The sequence below is a fragment of the Prosopis cineraria genome, unplaced genomic scaffold, assembly GCF_029017545.1.
Source record: "Prosopis cineraria cultivar Desert tree isolate PC_DT_omini unplaced genomic scaffold, ASM2901754v1 PC10, whole genome shotgun sequence".
Lineage (NCBI taxonomy): Eukaryota > Viridiplantae > Streptophyta > Magnoliopsida > Fabales > Fabaceae > Prosopis > Prosopis cineraria.
The window spans coordinates 26,220,475-26,238,876 of NW_026555341.1; the positions used below are offsets into that span (position 1 = coordinate 26,220,475).

The window sequence follows — 18,402 nt, forward strand, 5'->3', positions numbered from 1 at the left end:
TTAATTAATCAACTTTTCCAGATTTGAAGTTTTAGGATATTACATTATCAAGCTTCCTACTCTTCCAATCTCTTACTTAACAATTCCTAAACTTTTATGTAAATTTGTTATGCTGCCCAAACTCATGGCTGTATCAAAAATCCATTCAAACAGAACTAAAATTTTACCTTTACTAAAATTATAATATATAGAAGTATGTAATAGGAACACCTACCTTATATAAACTCTTGTCTTGCCAATTTCAATTGTCATTAAACTCCTATTGCTCTCCTACTTCATGTACAGTAGCTGAATCAAAGGAAAAGAATTATATTATAATTAATTTTTTTACTCAATCTAAAAAGACACACACATGCCAAGAAAAGAGAAGGAAGGAAGAAATTTTGAACTTACACACCATAGTTTCTATCAGCAGCACTGCAAAACAAAAGGGAAGAAAAAGATTCTGACAATGCAAACATAGCAAGGAAAGAAGAATCGCTCAATTTGAATAGAGGAGGAAATTTTATGACAACAATAAACAAACAGGGTGTGCGCACCAAGGAGAGAAAGGAAAGAACAGAGGAAGATGCTGCACTAACAAACAAATGGGACTGAAGAAATGGGAAAACAAACCCTTGCTGTGGTGGCAGTAAAAATCAACAGCAAGAAGCTCCCGAACCAAATGCCGCACTGACTCTTTCTAGCAATTCGATCAAGATATGTCAGAAGGAAACAGCTCGTACGAAGCAAACCTGGAAGAAGCAAATCAGAGCCATTAGCGATAGAGGAATGAGTTGATAGTCTCTCGAGTGCTAGGAAATTCTTTCAAAAATTTTCCCTCCAACACCGAAATGAGAAAATGAGAGGGGAAAAAAGATGCAGATTGAGATATTTTTGCCTGCACAGAGGGATGAGCGCTTTCTAAACTGAAGGAAATGAGGTTTCAAATTAATTTTGTTTACACCATTCTAATTTCTACCAAATTTTGAAAATAACAGAAATTGAAACTTAAAAATATCTACACTGATTATAAGGAATACCCGGTATAGATAAATAAAATTAAAAATAAAAAATTATAATACATATGTATACTAGTTATAATGCATACCCGATGTAGTTATATTAAAATAAAAAAGTAAAAAAAGTTGTAAAATATATCTACATCAATTATTAGGAACACCCGGTGTAGATATCTAACGTTAAATAAAATAAAAAAAGCATTATAATACATATTTACACCAGTTGGAATGAAGAACCGGTGTAAATATGTTAAAATAAAGAAGGAAAAAATTATAAAAACATATCTACACTTGTTATTATTTATAACTGGTGTATATATGTTAAAATATATATATTTTTTAAATTAAAAATATATCTACACTCGTTATTCTAATAACAGGTGTAGATATTAATGCAACTTTAATTTTTTACCAAAATGCCACCGTCTTTTTTTCTACACCGCATGCGTAATAACCGGTATAGATATGAGAGTTTAGTTCTACTTATTTATACTAGTGCTCTCTTCCTCTTGCATTTTTTTTAATATAAAAGTTAGAGTTTGTTAGAAAAGATTATTTTTAGTTCATAGAGGTTATGGGTCTGAATCTATTAACTTAAATAGAGTGAATGGGAGTTGTTTAAGTTATTTGATCCTATAATTTATGACATTATGAATTCTGGTAGTTATGGGGTATTAAGTATCTAAAAATCCATCATAACTGGGGTAGTTAGAGCAATGTGAAACTATTGATAGTTAGTTGAGAATTCAATGAAGTTAATGTGAGTTAGAGAAAGTTAACAAACCCTATGGGTATCCTTGTACATGAGGAGATTGATTTTTGAGAGCTTGAAAGTGTTGAATTAGATATTAAAAATTATCCTAAAAAGGGTATTGATGATTAATGTTGTGATTAAATGTAGAGTGATCACAACTTGACACCATTCAAGCTTAGTGAAGCTTTGGAGTTGCATATTTGAGGGGTAAATTTTTAATCTCTTAAATGTTTGAGGTAAGTAAGGAAAATTTTTTTTATACTTCTGTGTGTTAATTAATTATTTAATTGTGAATTAATATTGTCAATTGCAAAATTGTGTTGTAATGCAAGCGTGGCATATGAAACTTTAATCTCCCTTTTATAAGAAGGGGAAGTTTTGAAATGGTATGATTTTTGTGGAGTTCAATGATATGATTTTGTGAAATTCAAATGGTATGATTTTTGTGAAGTTCAATGATATGATTTTATGGAGTCCAATAATATGATGTTTGTGGAGTCCAATGAATGTGTATGTTGAAGAGTTCAATTACTTGATGATATGAGTTTTAGTGATGTTCATCTATGACATGAGTACAATGATAATATTAAGCATGCATGTACATTGAGTATTTTACATGCTATATAATATTACGTTTATGCATCACATCATCATGAGAGGGAGGAATTTGCCTAGAAAGATAAGTAGTGTGTTGAAATTCACATGGTAAGGCTACCATTAGAGTTCAATAGTTTTCCTAAATATTATTATTTTTATTGTCTCACTTGTTCAACAAAGAACTATCCCATTGTGTGATAAGGGACTCGAATCTACTCTATTTTCTACTTGTTTGACGAGAAAGTTAGTTTAGGGAGAATAACACCCCACAGTGTGAGATTTGAGGGAAAGTGTTATCCACAAGTGAGTTATGGAACCTTGACTAGATGGCTGCTCATGTGTGAATGGTTAGGGTAGTCTCATTACATAGACAATCCCAATGTGTAATAGCCCATGATTTCTTGTTGGAGGCATAAGAAGGATATAAGAGAAGTATAATCATGCATATTATGATAAAAGACACATGATTGTTTATACTGTTTCCCTTATTTTGAAAACATGTGATAATATGTGTTCAATATCATGATTGCGAAAATGACATTGAAATTTATGAAAATGAATATTGTGAATTTGAGAAAATGATATTGTGAATTGTGAAAATGGAATTTGAATGTGGATGACATAAGTGGAATGATAGTTTTCCACTTTTATTTAAATTAATTGGCATACATTAATATAAGTTAGATATACCTAACTTATACCTTAGTTACTGAATGATTATACTCACCACTTTCTCTTTAATATTATAGGAGCAGGCTCATCGGGACAAGATTGAGGGAAACAGTCTTAGGCTTATGATTTTATCCTAACATTGTAGCCTCATTTATTTTGATTTTTATGTGTATAATTTGTATGATATTGCCAACTAAGAGAATACATGATTTTGGCTTATTTGCACTATGATATTGTAAAATTAAAATTGTGTATTCTAGGCCCTAGGTTGAATATGTATTAATCGTGAAATCTGTAAAAAGGTCAAAATACTAGTACAAGTAAAAATTGAGTGAAAATGTGATTATTGTGAAAGATATGTTGATTTATGAATGTGAGGCTCCCCCTTCTGTTTTTGTTATTAACGGGTTGATCATTGAAAATGTGTTGAATCTATTGTTGTATGATGTGATGTATTACACAGGTCTATTATAGTCTATTGAGTGTTGTTTATGATGAAATGTAGGCTTTTGGCACTTGGATTGAAATCAGAACACCAAGTTGTGTTTTGAATTGTGAAATGAATGAGTTGAGAAATGGGTGTCCAAGTTTTCACTAAGAAATAATTTAATTGTGAAGCTAGTCTCATTAGCTAAAATTAGGAGAAAGCTCTTTATAGCACCTAGATTGTCTCAATTAGATATCGGAAAGAGAAATAAGGTGCATAAAAAATCTACCCCAATTGCTATCAAATGACAACAATAATGCTATAAAAAATATGTAATGTGTCGTGGCATATGGTACAGAGGCAACAAGCCAGGGCGCATTTATAGTGATTTGCAGCACACCTCTACGTTTCTACATTGTTTTGCTATTTTCCAAGTGAAATGCAATCAATATGATATTAATTAGTATCCCTTGCTTCCACAAATATTTTCTACTTTGATTTTTCATTTATAAAACCATATTGGAGCATTTTAGAAATTTTGAAAATTTAGGATCCCATTATTGTAAAGTTTACAAACTTAGTAATCTATGAGACTTAGCCTTTAAATACCTCAATTTTTAGAGTTAAACGTGGATTTGTAAGGGAGATCTTACACTATCATCGACATCTAAAAGCCGCTTCAAAAATTGCTCCAACTTAGCTTTATCTACATCAGGTGAAGAAGAATAAGGGCGTATATTTTTTATGAGGTGGAAAATCTTATAATCATTCCACACATATGAAGCATTAATAACAACATTGACAATCTCATCTCTTGTTCCTTTAGGAATAATAGGTAAGACTTGATGAAAATCACCACCCATTACCACATATTTGCCACCAAATGGATGATCATAATGTCTTATATCCTTCAATGAATGATCAAAAGCTTTAATACAATGTCTTTTTACTATTAGTGCTTCATCCCAAATGATTAATTTTGTGTTAATAAGTAGCTTTGCTAATGGTGATTTGTGTCTTGTGTTGCACATTGAATGCAATTTGGAATGTGCAGTTTGTCTAAATGGTAGTAACCTTGCTGCAATACCACTTGACACTATCATTAAGACAATTTCACCTCTAGAACATAGCAATGATGTTAATGCATTCCATAGATATATTTTACCTGTAACACTATATTTATAAACAAAGAAGAAACCACCAAATAGTTGATTTATTGATTGAATAATTTTTTCAAAAATAGTTTTCTACTCAAAATTTAAAGAATCAATCAATTTCTTTGTCTCTACAAATAATGCAACACGATCAAAATTCACCTATTGCAGAACAAGATGGTTGCAAAGATTTGTGGTTGAAGTTCCATGTGGAATAGGAAGAGAGATATAATTAGAGAGGTTCTTGCCATTCATTTGTAGAAGATTTTAAATTTCACATAATGCAGCTTTTTCTTTGTCATGTTCTTATATGTGAACATCTACAATAATATAATAATTTGATTAAACATGATATTTATGTTGCAAAGAACATCAACAACTATGATTGGAATATTAAATTTATGAAACCTCAAAAAAGTTTTTGTCTTGTCTAGGTAAATACGACATATCTTCAAAATAAAATTTTGGTTGAGATAAACAGCAAAACAACAATATGCTAACAAATATCTTTCATAGTTATGTTCTGAAAGCCCAAATAGAAGTTTCTTTAATAACATCTGCATGTTCCTTGTCATCATTAAGAAGACCCATTATATAACATGCAACCCAAAATGTTGGGTATGTGACACCATCAACTATTTTGATATCATCATAAGAAGTATGACCGTTTACTTTGATCAGTAAGATGCAAAGATAACTTCTTTTTTTGTTTACTTTGATTAGTAAGATACAAAGATAACTTCTTTTTCCTGATGGTGGTGCTGCGTGGCTAATGCAACTAGTAGAGAAACCACTTTTCCTTTCTCTTCGTATCCTAAGCTTATGATCAAAGATGAAATGTTGAGGAAATTCACCATAAATAAGTCTCTTTGTGTCATTTCTTGCTCAGTTACACTCAAACAAAAATAGAAACAATGTTGAGGAAATTCACCATAAGTAAGTCTCTTTGTCTCATTTCTTGTTCAGTTACACTCAAACAAAAATAGAAGCACAAATTTATTGACCCTTTGTTTTTTTTAATAAGGATTCAACATCATTAGTTTTCAAATAGATAATACATTATTTGAACAAATTTTGTGAATTATTTATTTTTAGTAAGAGTAATTTGTTAATTTATATAAATTTATTAATGACAGAAAAATTGTTAAAGACTTCAAGAAAAATTATGACATTTTGAGGGACTAAATTATCATTTATATATTTTAAAAAAATTTATTATCATTTTTTTACAAATATATTAGATATAAAAAAAGGATTTTTGGGGAAGGAAAAATGGAGAATTATAATCAGATCTCATACAAAAAAATTAATTACTGTAAAATTTATTAACAATTGAATTAAACTGTATTATCAACTAATTATATTGTCAATGTAATATAATTTAATTATTAATAAATTTTATAATAATTAATTTAATCATGTGAGATTTTAACGCCATTCTCCCAAGAAAAAATTAGGTAGCGAACTTCCGTCTCAAAAGTCGCGCGAAAGATGAAAATGCGAAGTTTCACTTCTTCAAATCGAAAACGATGATACACGCAGCGAGATTATTTTTAATTTTTATTTTTCTCCCTTGTTCTGTAAGATTTGAATATGTTTAGTTGTTTTCTCTCATTGCTTGTTTTTCTTCCGAAGTTCCTTTCATTGTTAGTGTCGACGTTTTTGTCTTGTACTACTTAGAGTCTCATATTCACCGTTGACTCTTGCAATTTTGTTCTATTTTCATCATTTTCGACGATCTACACTTGATTTGTTCACAGATTCAGAAGCATAATTGACCGATTGATTCTTCGGAATTCTGTTCTGGATTTTGTCTTGCTTTGCGTCCTTTGTTCTTCTATTGCAGTAAATTTTTTCAGTAGCAGAGTCCCAAAAACAAAAGAACGGGTAAAAAAATTTGACACTAAGGCATGGAAAATGAAATCTCTATCATCGAAACTTTCTAGGGCTGGCAGATGGCTGGTGAGTGATGACTGAATACTTTCACTTTCACTTCAACGAGGATCATTGTGCATTTTCTCCACTCCATTAGCATTGGGTAACTTTCTTTTCCCCTTGGTTGAAAACTGCAACTTGCGATGATTCATGACGCAATCATGTCATTTCTTTTTTGGCCAGAACTTAATCATGTCAAAGTGTCGAGTTCTGCAAATAAGAAATATTCTCACTTTGACTTGATGTAGAATGTTACGTCAAAGATAGAACTTCCTTATATGTATCCCTTAATGATGAGCTTTATTATCTATCCACTTTTTTATTCATAGATGCAACTTGTTTCGGTGTGACTTAACTTTTGGCTTTATGCTGGAGAAACCATAAGCAAAAGAAAATGGGGCGATATTTATCTGGTCTAGATTCAAATTAATACATGATCATAGAAGGCTCCACACAAATGATGTTGCCCCATCACTATATTTTTCATGTGTTTATCCTGATAGACCCACCTTCATTAAGTGCATGAGTGGCCCTTCCTTGTCCCACACCAGTAAAATCATGTAAACCAAAGATGGGGCGGAAAACGGAAACTAGAAAGAGACAAGCACAAGATAGCTCATGTTCTTTTTTTTAGGGAATTTTTGTTACGGGTTTTTTTTTTTGGACAAAGTTTTTGTTACTGATTAGGATCTTGATTCTTGTGTTGTTTAAAACATCTATTTGCTTTAAACACAGGGTTACGTCAGGGGTTAGGCCGGTCATAGGCTCAGACCAAGAACTTCTATAGATGACCATAGGCACATATATAAGTAAGATAATCTTCAGTCTTTTGCCTTTATTTATTTCATCCCAGGAAACCCATTTGATTTTCTACTTAAACATGTGTTTAGAGTCCTAAACTGCAGGTGATATCTATTGGATTTATCATTGCTGAAGTTATCAAGCACTTGGATTGGGAAGAGTGACGTTGAAGAGACAGAAAGATGGAATTTATCTCTGTCTTTGTAAAATTTAAATCAATAAATTCTATCTATCTTTTTTTTTTTTCCTCTGAATTCTATTTAATATTCATCACGAGTGAATTGATTTCAGATTAGGATTAGCATGATCACGAAGTCTTCTGTAGTTTTCTTCCTTTGAGCGTATATTCTGGCGTGCAAAATGGCTTTAGTGGTCCAAAGTAAAAGAATATATTTACTATTTTCTATGTTGTGAAGAGTGGTGGTTTGATGAAAACAGAGTGCTGCTGACAAAGGCTTCTTACATGACAAGCAGCAAGTTCAGTGTATGGTATTGATTAAAGCCTGCTCAAAATAGACGACAATGTTGATTAACATAGGGGATGATGATGTTTTTGATGACAGAGAAAATAGCAATTCTGCTAAAGAACGACAAAATGTGAAATCAATTTGACCTCAGCCACGAGAAGATGAACGACCAATCCCTATCAGCGTAAATGTAAGTTTCATTATAAAAACAAAACAAAATAAAATAAAATGAGGGTCCTTTCCTATTTCTTATCATTTGACTTCCCATTACATCCAAAGGGAAAGCTCAGGATAGTCTGTGTGTGTTTGACAGGTATGCGAGGACTATGTAAGAAGGTTATAATGCCTTGGCATATACTTTCTCTACGGACAGATTGCAACTCCATAAAGACATACCTTCTTTTATAATGAAGGGCATTTTACACTCTCTCATTTAAGGCCTGTCAGTTTCCCTTATGATATACTGTACCAATCTCAAACACCTGTTTCAGAAAAAGGACGAATAAACCGCCAAGAACCAAAACCCAAAACTGCTCACCATTCCCTTCCTTGTTACGTTTCTCTCAAATTTTTATATGAATTGATGGTGCTATTTCGGGAATAATGAAGAATGCTATGCATGTGGGATCCACTTCCATGTAGCGATTTCTTATGTGCTATTATCTTTATTATTGCTTATTGAAATTTGAATTACCTGAGTTTCTTTTAAATTACAAGTATCATGAATAGTTCAAGTATATCTCTGTTTTCCCAAATATTGACAATGCCAATTTCTTGAGATACAAATCCCTTATCTGGCCTACCTTTCTCTTCTCTCCTTCTCAGTGTGTGTGCAATAACTTCAGTTTCTATTGTGACGTCTTCAATCTCATACTTAGAGCAGGACACCCAACCTTCTCTGTTTTTCTTAACTTCTCTCTCACTATCATTTTGCTCTTAATCTAGCCATGGAAGAGTCAGACAATCCCAATGCTAACAAGTTCATAACCAAAAGAAGCTTCAGAAGAGGAGCCAACCCTCTTGAGCGTCATCACTATCATTATCATCACCATCAGCAACTGCAACAACACCCAACTCAGTTCAGGTTCTGCTACCAGAACGAGTATCAAATTCAGAGGTACTACCCGGCTTTTCTTCCTCTACCTTCTCTTCTACCTCTGCAACTAGCTTTCAAGCCATCCTCGTTCACCCAAAATCAGACCCTCAATTCGAAAACCGATTCACACAAGTCTCCATGCAAGCTGAACAAAGTCTCAGTAGACACAGTTTCTCATGGTAACACTAACCTTCGTTCAATTTCTTCGCCTGCGTGATTGTTTTCCTTCAAGACAGGCTATAATTTGTTTTTCGTCTTGTTTCTCTTTGTTTTTTTTTTTTTTTGGTAGATAATACAACTGCACAAGATATTCCTCTCCGTAGATAAATTTGCTATTTGTATTCGAAAGAAGAAATATACCTCATTATTTAAGTTTACTCGTTTCATGCATTAATTTCTTTTTTTTCTCAACAGCTCAATTTCATTTCTCAGATAGAATATAACAATAAATAAAATAGTGAATTTAGCTAATTCTTGTATCTCATTGGTTATCTTCTTCCATTGCAAATCTTGTTTGGCTGGCCTTTTCATTTGCAAACTTTACAGTCAAGAGTTTTTCATTTCAATTCTTCTTATATACCATCTTTTTTCCACATACTAATTCAGCTCCAAAGGAGTCTCATCATCAAGCCAAGGCCTCTTCCGAAGGAGATGATAGGAACAAACTCATGCCTGCAAGAAAACCACAGCCACTAATTGCTGCAAGGAGGCCAGACTCCGGTGGCAAAGAAGGCTCTGCAATCTCTCTCCTTGCTAACCACTTTCTAGTGAAGTTTGATTCATCACAAAAAATATATCATTACAATGTTGAAATTAGTCCCCATCCCTCTAAACAAGTTGCCCGAGTAATCAAAGAGAAGCTTGTTGATAATAATTCTGCTGTGCTCTCTGGTGCTCTTCCGGCATACGATGGGCAGAAGAATCTTTATAGCTCCGTTGAATTCCAAAATGATAAGCTTGAGTTCTACGTGAGCCTGCCAATCCCAGCAAGCAAAAGTTCATTAAATGATAGAGAAATGTGTGAATTGAAAGAGAAGCATGAACAGCATAAACTATTCCGGATAAATATCAAACTAGTCTCTAAGATCAATGGGAAGGAGTTGGCAAAATACTTGGGCAAAGAGGAAGATGATGATTGGATTCCACTTCCACAGGATTATCTCCATGCTTTGGATGTAGTTCTGAGGGATAGTCCAACTGAGAAGTGTATACCAGCAGGTAGGTCTTTCTATTCAACTTCAATGGGAAGAACCAAAGAGATTGGGGGAGGAGCTACTGGGTTGAGAGGGTTCTTTCAGAGTCTTCGACCAACTCAACAAGGACTTGCCCTCAATGTTGATTTTTCTGTAACTGCTTTCCATGAGAGCATAGGAGTGATTCCATACTTGCAGAAGCGCCTTGAGTTCCTTCGAGATCTTTCTCAAAGGAAGATGACAAGTTTAACTGGTGAAGAGAGGAAAGAAGTGGAGAAGGCCTTGAAGAACATAAGGGTCTTTGTTTGTCATAGACAAACTGTGCAGAGATATCGTGTCTATGGCTTAACTGAAGAGACTACTGAAAATCTTTGGTTTACTGATAGGGATGGAAAGAATCTGAGGCTCGTTGGCTATTTTAAAGATCACTATACCTATGACATACAATTTAACAAATTGCCATGCTTGCAGATTAGTAGGAGTAAACCATGTTATCTTCCTATGGAGCTTTGTGTCATCTGTGAAGGCCAGAAATTCCTTGGAAAGCTTTCTGATGACCAGACTGCAAAAATACTCAAGATGGGCTGCCAAAGACCAAGAGAACGAAAAGCCATCATTGAAGGAGTCATGAGGGGGCCTGTTGGGCCAACTAGGTAACACCATAGTACTTGTTTGATTTTAATGTACTTTTGTAAATCCTTTATCTTCTTATTTTAGTTTCTAATGTCTTGAAGGAATCATTTTGGCAGTGGCAACCAGGAAAGAGAATTCAACCTCCAGGTGTCAAGAGAAATGACTCGTTTATCTGGGAGAATTCTTCACCCTCCCAAGCTAAAGCTTGGGGATGGAGGTCACATGACAAAGCTAATTCCTTCACGGCATGACCGCCAGTGGAACCTTCTAGACGGTCAAGTCTTTGAGGGAACTAAAATTGAAAGGTGGGCATTGATAGGTTTCGGTGGTACACCTGAGCAGAAGTCCAATATCCCTAGATTTATAAGCCGGCTATCTCAAAGGTGTGAAGAAATGGGCATTTTTCTTAACAAGAACACAATTGTTAGGCCCCATTTTGAATCAGCCCAGGTGCTTAATAATGTCTCTCTTCTGGAATCTAAGCTTGAGAAAATCCAGAGAACTGCCTCAAACAATCTGCAGCTGCTTATTTGTGTTATGGAGAGAAAACACAAAGGATATGCAGACTTGAAAAGAATTGCAGAGACAAGTATTGGAGTTATGAGCCAATGCTGCTTGTATCCGAATCTCAGCAAATTAAGCTCACAATTTTTGGCAAATTTGGCTCTCAAAATCAATGCCAAAGTTGGTGGCTGCACAGTTGCTCTGTACAATTCACTGCCATCTCAGATTCCAAGACTCTTTCAATATGATGAACCAGTTATATTTATGGGTGCTGATGTAACTCATCCCCATCCACTTGATGATCACAGTCCATCTGTTGCTGCTGTTGTTGGTAGCATGAATTGGCCTACTGCAAACAAATATATTTCAAGAATAAGGTCGCAAACGCATCGACATGAAATCATTCATGATCTCGGTGCAATGGTGAAGGAGTTACTAGATGATTTCTATCAGGAAGTAAAGAAACTCCCTGGGAGAATAATTTTCTTTAGAGATGGGGTTAGTGAAACCCAGTTCTATAGAGTTCTTCAAGATGAACTACAATCCATCAAAGGGGCATGTTCTAGATTTGTTGGTTATAAACCATTAGTTACTTTTGTAGTAGTACAGAAAAGGCATCACACAAGATTGTTTCCCTTTGAAACTGATCATCATTGTCACGAGAATATTCCCCCAGGGACTGTGGTTGACTCTGTGATCACTCATCCCAGAGAGTTTGACTTTTATCTTTGCAGCCACTGGGGCATGAAAGGAACAAGCAGGCCAACTCATTACCATGTTTTGTGGGATGAAAACAAGTTTACTTCTGATGAACTCCAAAAGCTGGTTTATAACCTGTGCTATACTTTTGTTAGATGCACCAAGCCAATTTCTTTGGTTCCTCCTGCTTATTATGCCCATTTAGCTGCATACAGAGGCAGACTCTATCTTGACAGATCAGATTATTCATCGACTTTATCCAAAGGTATTTCTTCATTATCTAGACCTGCACCTCCAAAGACAGCACCTCTTCCAAAACTTAATGAGAACATCAAGAAGCTCATGTTCTACTGCTAATGACAATGTGTGTGTGTGTTGCTGTCTTGCCATTTGATTTGCAACTTACCTTCTGATATCTGATATTAAGAGGCACCCGAAAAGTAGAAGAGTAAATGCATGCAGGATAGGATTAGTGGAGCATGAAAAAACAAAAGACATGCAATTTCTGCATTGTCTAATTAAACAAGCTGCCTAAGGTCAATTTACCTGTTATACTTTCTTCTATTTTAGTTGTATTGTGAATAAAATATAAGATAGCATTTGCATTGATAAATTTGAATTTAAATCTTAAATTTAAAATCTCATACTTAAAATTCACATGTTTAAAATTTTTTATTTGGATAATATAAAAAATTTTAAAGGAGAGAGACAGATTGAAGTTCAAAAAATAAAGAGAAGATTGAAAGTAACAAGCTTCTATTCTTTAATCGGTGAGAGACAAATGAAAGACGACAAGAGTGACAAGAATAATAAAGGCAATAATATTGAAAACATGAAAAAATGAGAAGAATAATAAAGGCAATAATATTGAAAACATGAAAAAATGAGAGTTGTTATAGTTGAAATTTTAAATAATTAGGATTTAAAAAAAAATTCAAGATTACAATGAAGTTATATTCAAATTCAAATTTTCATGCATTCAAACTCACGAATTGTAAGCTTAAAGTCATTGTGGAAGCTTCAGTTAAAAACTAAGAATACATGGATATTAGGTGCAATTGTTCCTTTTATATGTATGTATGTATATAATTAATGAATTCCAGCAGTTAATATTATCTTTTAAGCTTCATAGTTGAATTCTTTTAGTCTATGATCCATATGGATGCAAAATGATATAAATTTCTTGTCCAGTATCATAAGACCCTATATGGGTTAGAATTCATTAAACTAAAAAATAATTAATGTCTAACCCTATATGTTATGATGTGTAATGCGTCCATTAGTGACATATTTTAGAATGAAAAATAACAAGGTCGTTGTAGTTAGTTTTGTAAGTTGTTTTCATTTTTATTAATTGATCTTTTTATTTAAAAAAACATGAATCACAAAACCATCAAACTCCACGTTACCTCCAAGTCTGACCTATTTTAACAGTCTGAGTAGGTGGGGGTGTAGCAGATCTCCAGGGGTGCCAACGAGATTTAATAGTAATCCGAGTGATTCACAGCTAATTAGACGAAGCTAAACAAAAGGCATACTATTTTTTATGATATTATAATTGTAGTTTTTAAAAATTCCAATTTTTGGCTCTAACTTTTTTACATGTAGTTTCTTAAAGGGTTAATTTTTTCAGGTACAACTGACATATTTAACATTGATGCAATGCAATATTATTCCAAAAATTTTAAAAATGGTACAATATCACTTATAATAACATTTTTTAGGCTTCTAGTTCCATTGAATAACCCTAAAATAAAAACATTTTACCAGCTGAAAAATCTCTCATCAACAACAGAACAAAATTCATTTTGAATTATATTTAAGGAATTATTTGGTTTGGATTGAAGAAACAATGTCATTTGATTATTATCAAATTAATTGTTTTTTTTTCCTATCCATCAGGATCTCACTAGAGCGCCTTCTACTTCTAATAGGCCATACTCGCCGTTAGTTGAAAAATTGTGACAAAGGTTAAAAGTAACTTTATCCTACAATTTTTTCTAAAACAATAATTAGTATTCAAAACTTAGAATTAGCATAATATTTTTAAGTCATCAAGAAGAGAAACTTGTCCTCCAAACCTTTTTAACATGTGGTTTCTGTTAATTTTGTCAGGTACAACTAATATATTTAACCTTAACTTTTAAAATTTTAAAAATGATATAATATCATCTTATAATAATATTTTGTCAATTATGGCAAGGGTTAAAAAGTAATTTTACCTTGATTATATTCCAACCCTTTCTCAAATGTAATTTTTCCCATGGGATGTAACAAAAGAATCTTGGTGGACCCACTGAGAATGGAACCCTCAAGTGAGGGACTGAATGATCAGAGGAGGCAAAGAGAGAAACCAAGAAAAGGTGTGCCTTCAGGTGGAGGATGACGAGGCAAGGCCACTGAACTAAGTCTGATAAAAAAAAATTTTTTGGAGTTCCTTTACTGTGTCTCTCGTGAGCTCTGTTTTCCAGGAAACAAGTGAACACGGTGCTCTAAAAGACTACACACATCGAAAAATAAAACAGAGTCACAGTCTCAGATGCATTATTTATCAATAATTTTAATGCAGTGAGCGAGTGTCTATAAAAAAAATCTGACCTTTTCTGAAGATGAAGCCACCATCGAATTACCACTCTCTGTCTCTCCCACTGCCTCCTATGTTTTTTTCTCTTCTTTAACACTCTTTTCAGTACTGCATGTCCCATGCAGTTGCATGTAACACATTGTCTGCTTATGTACAATAGTACATTGGGGGCTTTCCCATCATTACTTTTTAGGGACAATTAATCATTTAATTTTGTAATTTTATCTCGCTTGTAATTAAATTTTAAATTTTAACTTACTATAATTAGGTTTTTTTAATTTTTCTTTAGTTATAATTTAGTTGTTAAATTTTGACTTGATGTAATTTAATACTTATAATTTTAATTATCTAAAATATTGTCACTATATTTAGAAAAATAAAATTATAAAATTATTTTAAAATTTAAATTGTATTATTTTAAATTACTAAAACTTTTAATCTTTGCAAACTACAAAGATTAAAATTTTAATCTTTATAATTTTATTTTTAAAATAAAGGGAACAACATTTTGGATTCTTAAAATTATAGGAATTAAGTTGCACCAAATTAAATTTCTTAAACTAAACTACAACTGAAATAAAACTATGAGAATTAAGTTACAATATGTTTAGATTCAAGAATTGAGTTATAATTGAGTTAAAATTTAAAAAAATAAATTATTAAGTTTCTCTTTTTCTTTCTTTATTCTTATTTGCTTTATTTAAATATAAAGTTCAGGTGAAATAAATTATAAAAGTTTGTTAAAATCAAGATGGATTAGCAAGTTGCTCATTTCAATGGTGAAACTTTTTTCATAATAGTTCGATAGCTAAAATATAATTTTAGTTGTCCTCTAACTTCATACAAGTATTTAATTTGATCTCTTAATTTTATAAAATATATTTTTGGTGTCCTAACTTAATAGTTTTAGTTTTAAATGACTATTTTAGTACCAATTATTATTATTTTTTTAAAAAAATAAACTTAATATGTCAATATTTAAAAATATTTTTTTAATATTTAAAATTTTAATGTGAAATTTTTTTGTGATGACACTAACAATATTAGAATTAAAAGACTAAAAATACACTTTACAAAATTAAGAGATTAAAATAAAATCTTATACAAAATTAAAAAAATTAAAAATATTCTTTAACTTAGGAATGGAGTTATGTCTAAACAAACCAATGTCATCTCTTAGTAGTGATGGGGGAAATTTTCACTTACCTCCTCCAAAATATTACCACTTGCCCTTCTCCCAAATAGAGAGTGGGTTGTCTCTTGTTTCCTCCCCTCTTGCTCCATCCTACCACTACAATCAAGCCAATATGTAATCACGGTTTCGTTTATTCAATAACCATATTTTTAAAATGTGGCAAAGTTTCATACCAATGGTTGAAAAAAAAAAACTTGGCTATTTTAATTGTGACAAGAATCTAACCATGATTTTAGAAAAATGTGACTTTCTGGGGGAAAAAAAAACATGGCTATTACTCACATAACAAATTGTCAAACTTCAGCCACGTTTCTTGGGCCATGTTTTTTGAAAAAACTTGGCTACTTAATTTTATTTAAAAAAAATTAGTAACATTTTTCACAACAATTTATATGTTTAAAAAGTTTTTCAATAATTTAAATATTACATATTATTATATTAAAGCCACGATTTTCAAAAAATGTGGCTACTGACTTATTTCATTAAATAAAATTTGATAATTTTTTTCAAAAATTTAAATCTTTCCACAAGCTTTTAAGCTATTTAAATACTATAAATTATTACATTATATTATTATTTTTCTGAAATTTTGGAAAAAATATTTCACACTATTTAATTTTAAAATTATTTTTGATAATTAAATTTTAATTATTTTCTGATCAGATTATTAATACAAATTATTTAAATTATTTTTGTTACTGGTTGATGTATATATTTCTATTTCTATTTATAAATATTTTTAATCAATATTTTAAATATCTTATTAATATATAAGATTTTCCAACTTTATTTAAATTAGTTGCTTCGTAAAGCTCTACAAAGTTCACTTGTCGTCCATCTTTTTCTTCCTATAAAAATATCTTACAATGGCTATAGCTATTTCTTTATTGGAAGGATTGCCCTCTTTATTTAAATTAATTGCTTTGTAAAACTCTACAAAGTTCACTTGTCATCCATCTTTTTCTTTCTATAAAAATAATATCTCTATTATTGAATACATATATACATACATACATACATACATACATATATTTACTATGACAAATTGAAAAAATATCATATAACTCCTTCTCCTTGAGAAACTAAGAGTTCCACTCATATGGTGAATCTTCAAGTGACCCTTACTTACAGTGTTTTTACGTGAAATCATCTATAAAAAATAATTATTATTAATAAATAAATTTTATTTTCAGAAAAAAATTATTTAAAAACAAAATCTTACTTTCATGTTAGAATTTACATGGTGGTCGACAAATGTTGCCCAATCTTCTCTAGAGGCACCATTTAGCACACCATTCTTCAATTCTTCTATTAATTTAGTACCATCTTAATTGTTTTTGTACAAATTATATTTGAATTATTTTGACTTTTCTCCCATTGCTTTTAAAATAAACTTTTTGTGCCCAAAATCATCAACCAGAAAATGAGCCTACATGAGATATATAAAATATATTAATTAATGATAATTATGAAAAGAAACATCATTCTTCTTCTAATTACATTGACAATATTTTCATAAACATAATCTTTCATTGTGTTAGGAATCTTACGCCATTCAAGATGTCTTAATGAAAAATTATTGTAATTAATCAAATAATTCCTAAAAAGCTTGACGAGAGCCCACTAGCATTTCCAATTGATTAATTAAGTGTATTTCACTCCATGTGAATTCTTTCACCATTTTGAAGCAAAAACACATATTTTACTTTTAAGCATTGAGTGGAAATGTTTCCACTTTCACTTGAAAAAAGATTATCAAAAAAATGCAAAAACATGTACATAAAAAAAAATATTGACTTTAAATACCTATAACTGTCACTTTAAATCATTAATAAAGTTTGTTGCTTATACTACACAAACATTAATATGGTACAATATAATTAGGAAAGATAATTTTAAATATTTCTCACACTTGTCATATAGTTGCTCTTGCCCATCTTGCACTAATTCAAAAAATTCTTTGGTCCCTTCATTCATCCTCTGATTTTGATTTTGTGATGAATCTTCAATTAAAATTGAAGTTTCATTTTCTTCTTACACCCCAAAAGTATCACAAACTAATTCATGAATATGACCACTTGCCTCATTTCCTTGTTCTCTATTTTTTTATGTTAACTAGACCACTGGAAGAAGTTCCTCTGAATTTACATTTTTCACCATGTAAAATCCAACATGTATATCTACAAGGGAATGGTTTAGCAATTAAACGGTCCTGAACCTCCTCTTGAACATTCCATTTTCTAAAGTTACACTTAGGACAAGGATAAATAATTTTACCCTCCACACCATTGTTTGCAAAAGCAAAATCTAAAAATCCTTCCAAACCATTTATATATTCTCTTGTGCTGCGAAGTTTAGATATCCAAGGTTTATTCATCTTCCATATAAAATATAAAATAATTATATTGAAACATAAACTTTGACATATTTTTTTAATTTTTTAAATAAATATAAATAAGGTAAATAAAAATCTCAACATGTAGATCATAAATTTAATCACATCAAATAAATTTAATTTAAACATTAATGTAACATTTAAATCATTCTATATGAAAAATAAAAGTTTAAACCTAATAAAATACTACTACATAAATTCATGTCATATTTCATCCTGTAAGATTTAATTTATCCAATTTACGATATCAAATGCAGAGTAAAAATAAATTAATAAATGTCATACATAAGATTTT

At 31.4% G+C, this 18,402-nt stretch overlaps 1 protein-coding gene across 5 annotated transcripts; it reads left to right on the forward strand.

Annotated features, from left to right (window-relative positions):
• The first annotated feature begins 7,538 nt into the window (after positions 1-7,538).
• Positions 7,539-12,497, forward strand: LOC129322340 (protein argonaute 7-like). 5 transcript variants are annotated; one of them, XM_054968645.1, is made up of 4 exons: positions 7,539-7,998; positions 8,122-8,446; positions 9,511-10,750; positions 10,832-12,497. In XM_054968645.1, the coding sequence occupies exons 2-4, from the start codon at positions 8,419-8,421 to the stop codon at positions 12,288-12,290; spliced, it is 2,727 nt and encodes a 908-aa protein (XP_054824620.1). In that variant the 5' UTR covers positions 7,539-7,998; positions 8,122-8,418; the 3' UTR covers positions 12,291-12,497. The 5 variants fall into 5 exon arrangements, with proteins under 5 accessions (XP_054824620.1, XP_054824621.1, XP_054824618.1 ...); XM_054968646.1 differs by having other exon boundaries at positions 7,546-7,998; positions 8,122-8,429; XM_054968643.1 differs by lacking the exons at positions 7,539-7,998; positions 8,122-8,446 and adding an exon at positions 8,461-9,083.
• The last annotated feature ends 5,905 nt before the right edge of the window (positions 12,498-18,402 follow it).

Excerpts from the sequence above, each read along its gene's own strand:
- LOC129322340 (XM_054968647.1), top strand. The coding sequence starts at position 8,756 with ATGGAAGAGTCAGACAATCCCAATGCTAACAAGTTCATAACCAAAAGA. Across the intron at positions 9,059-9,455 it reads CTCCATGCAAGCTGAACAAA|AGTTTTTCATTTCAATTCTT; the intron begins GTCTCAGTAGAC and ends TTTACAGTCAAG. Across the intron at positions 10,751-10,846 it reads GGGCCTGTTGGGCCAACTAG|TGGCAACCAGGAAAGAGAAT; the intron begins GTAACACCATAG and ends TCATTTTGGCAG.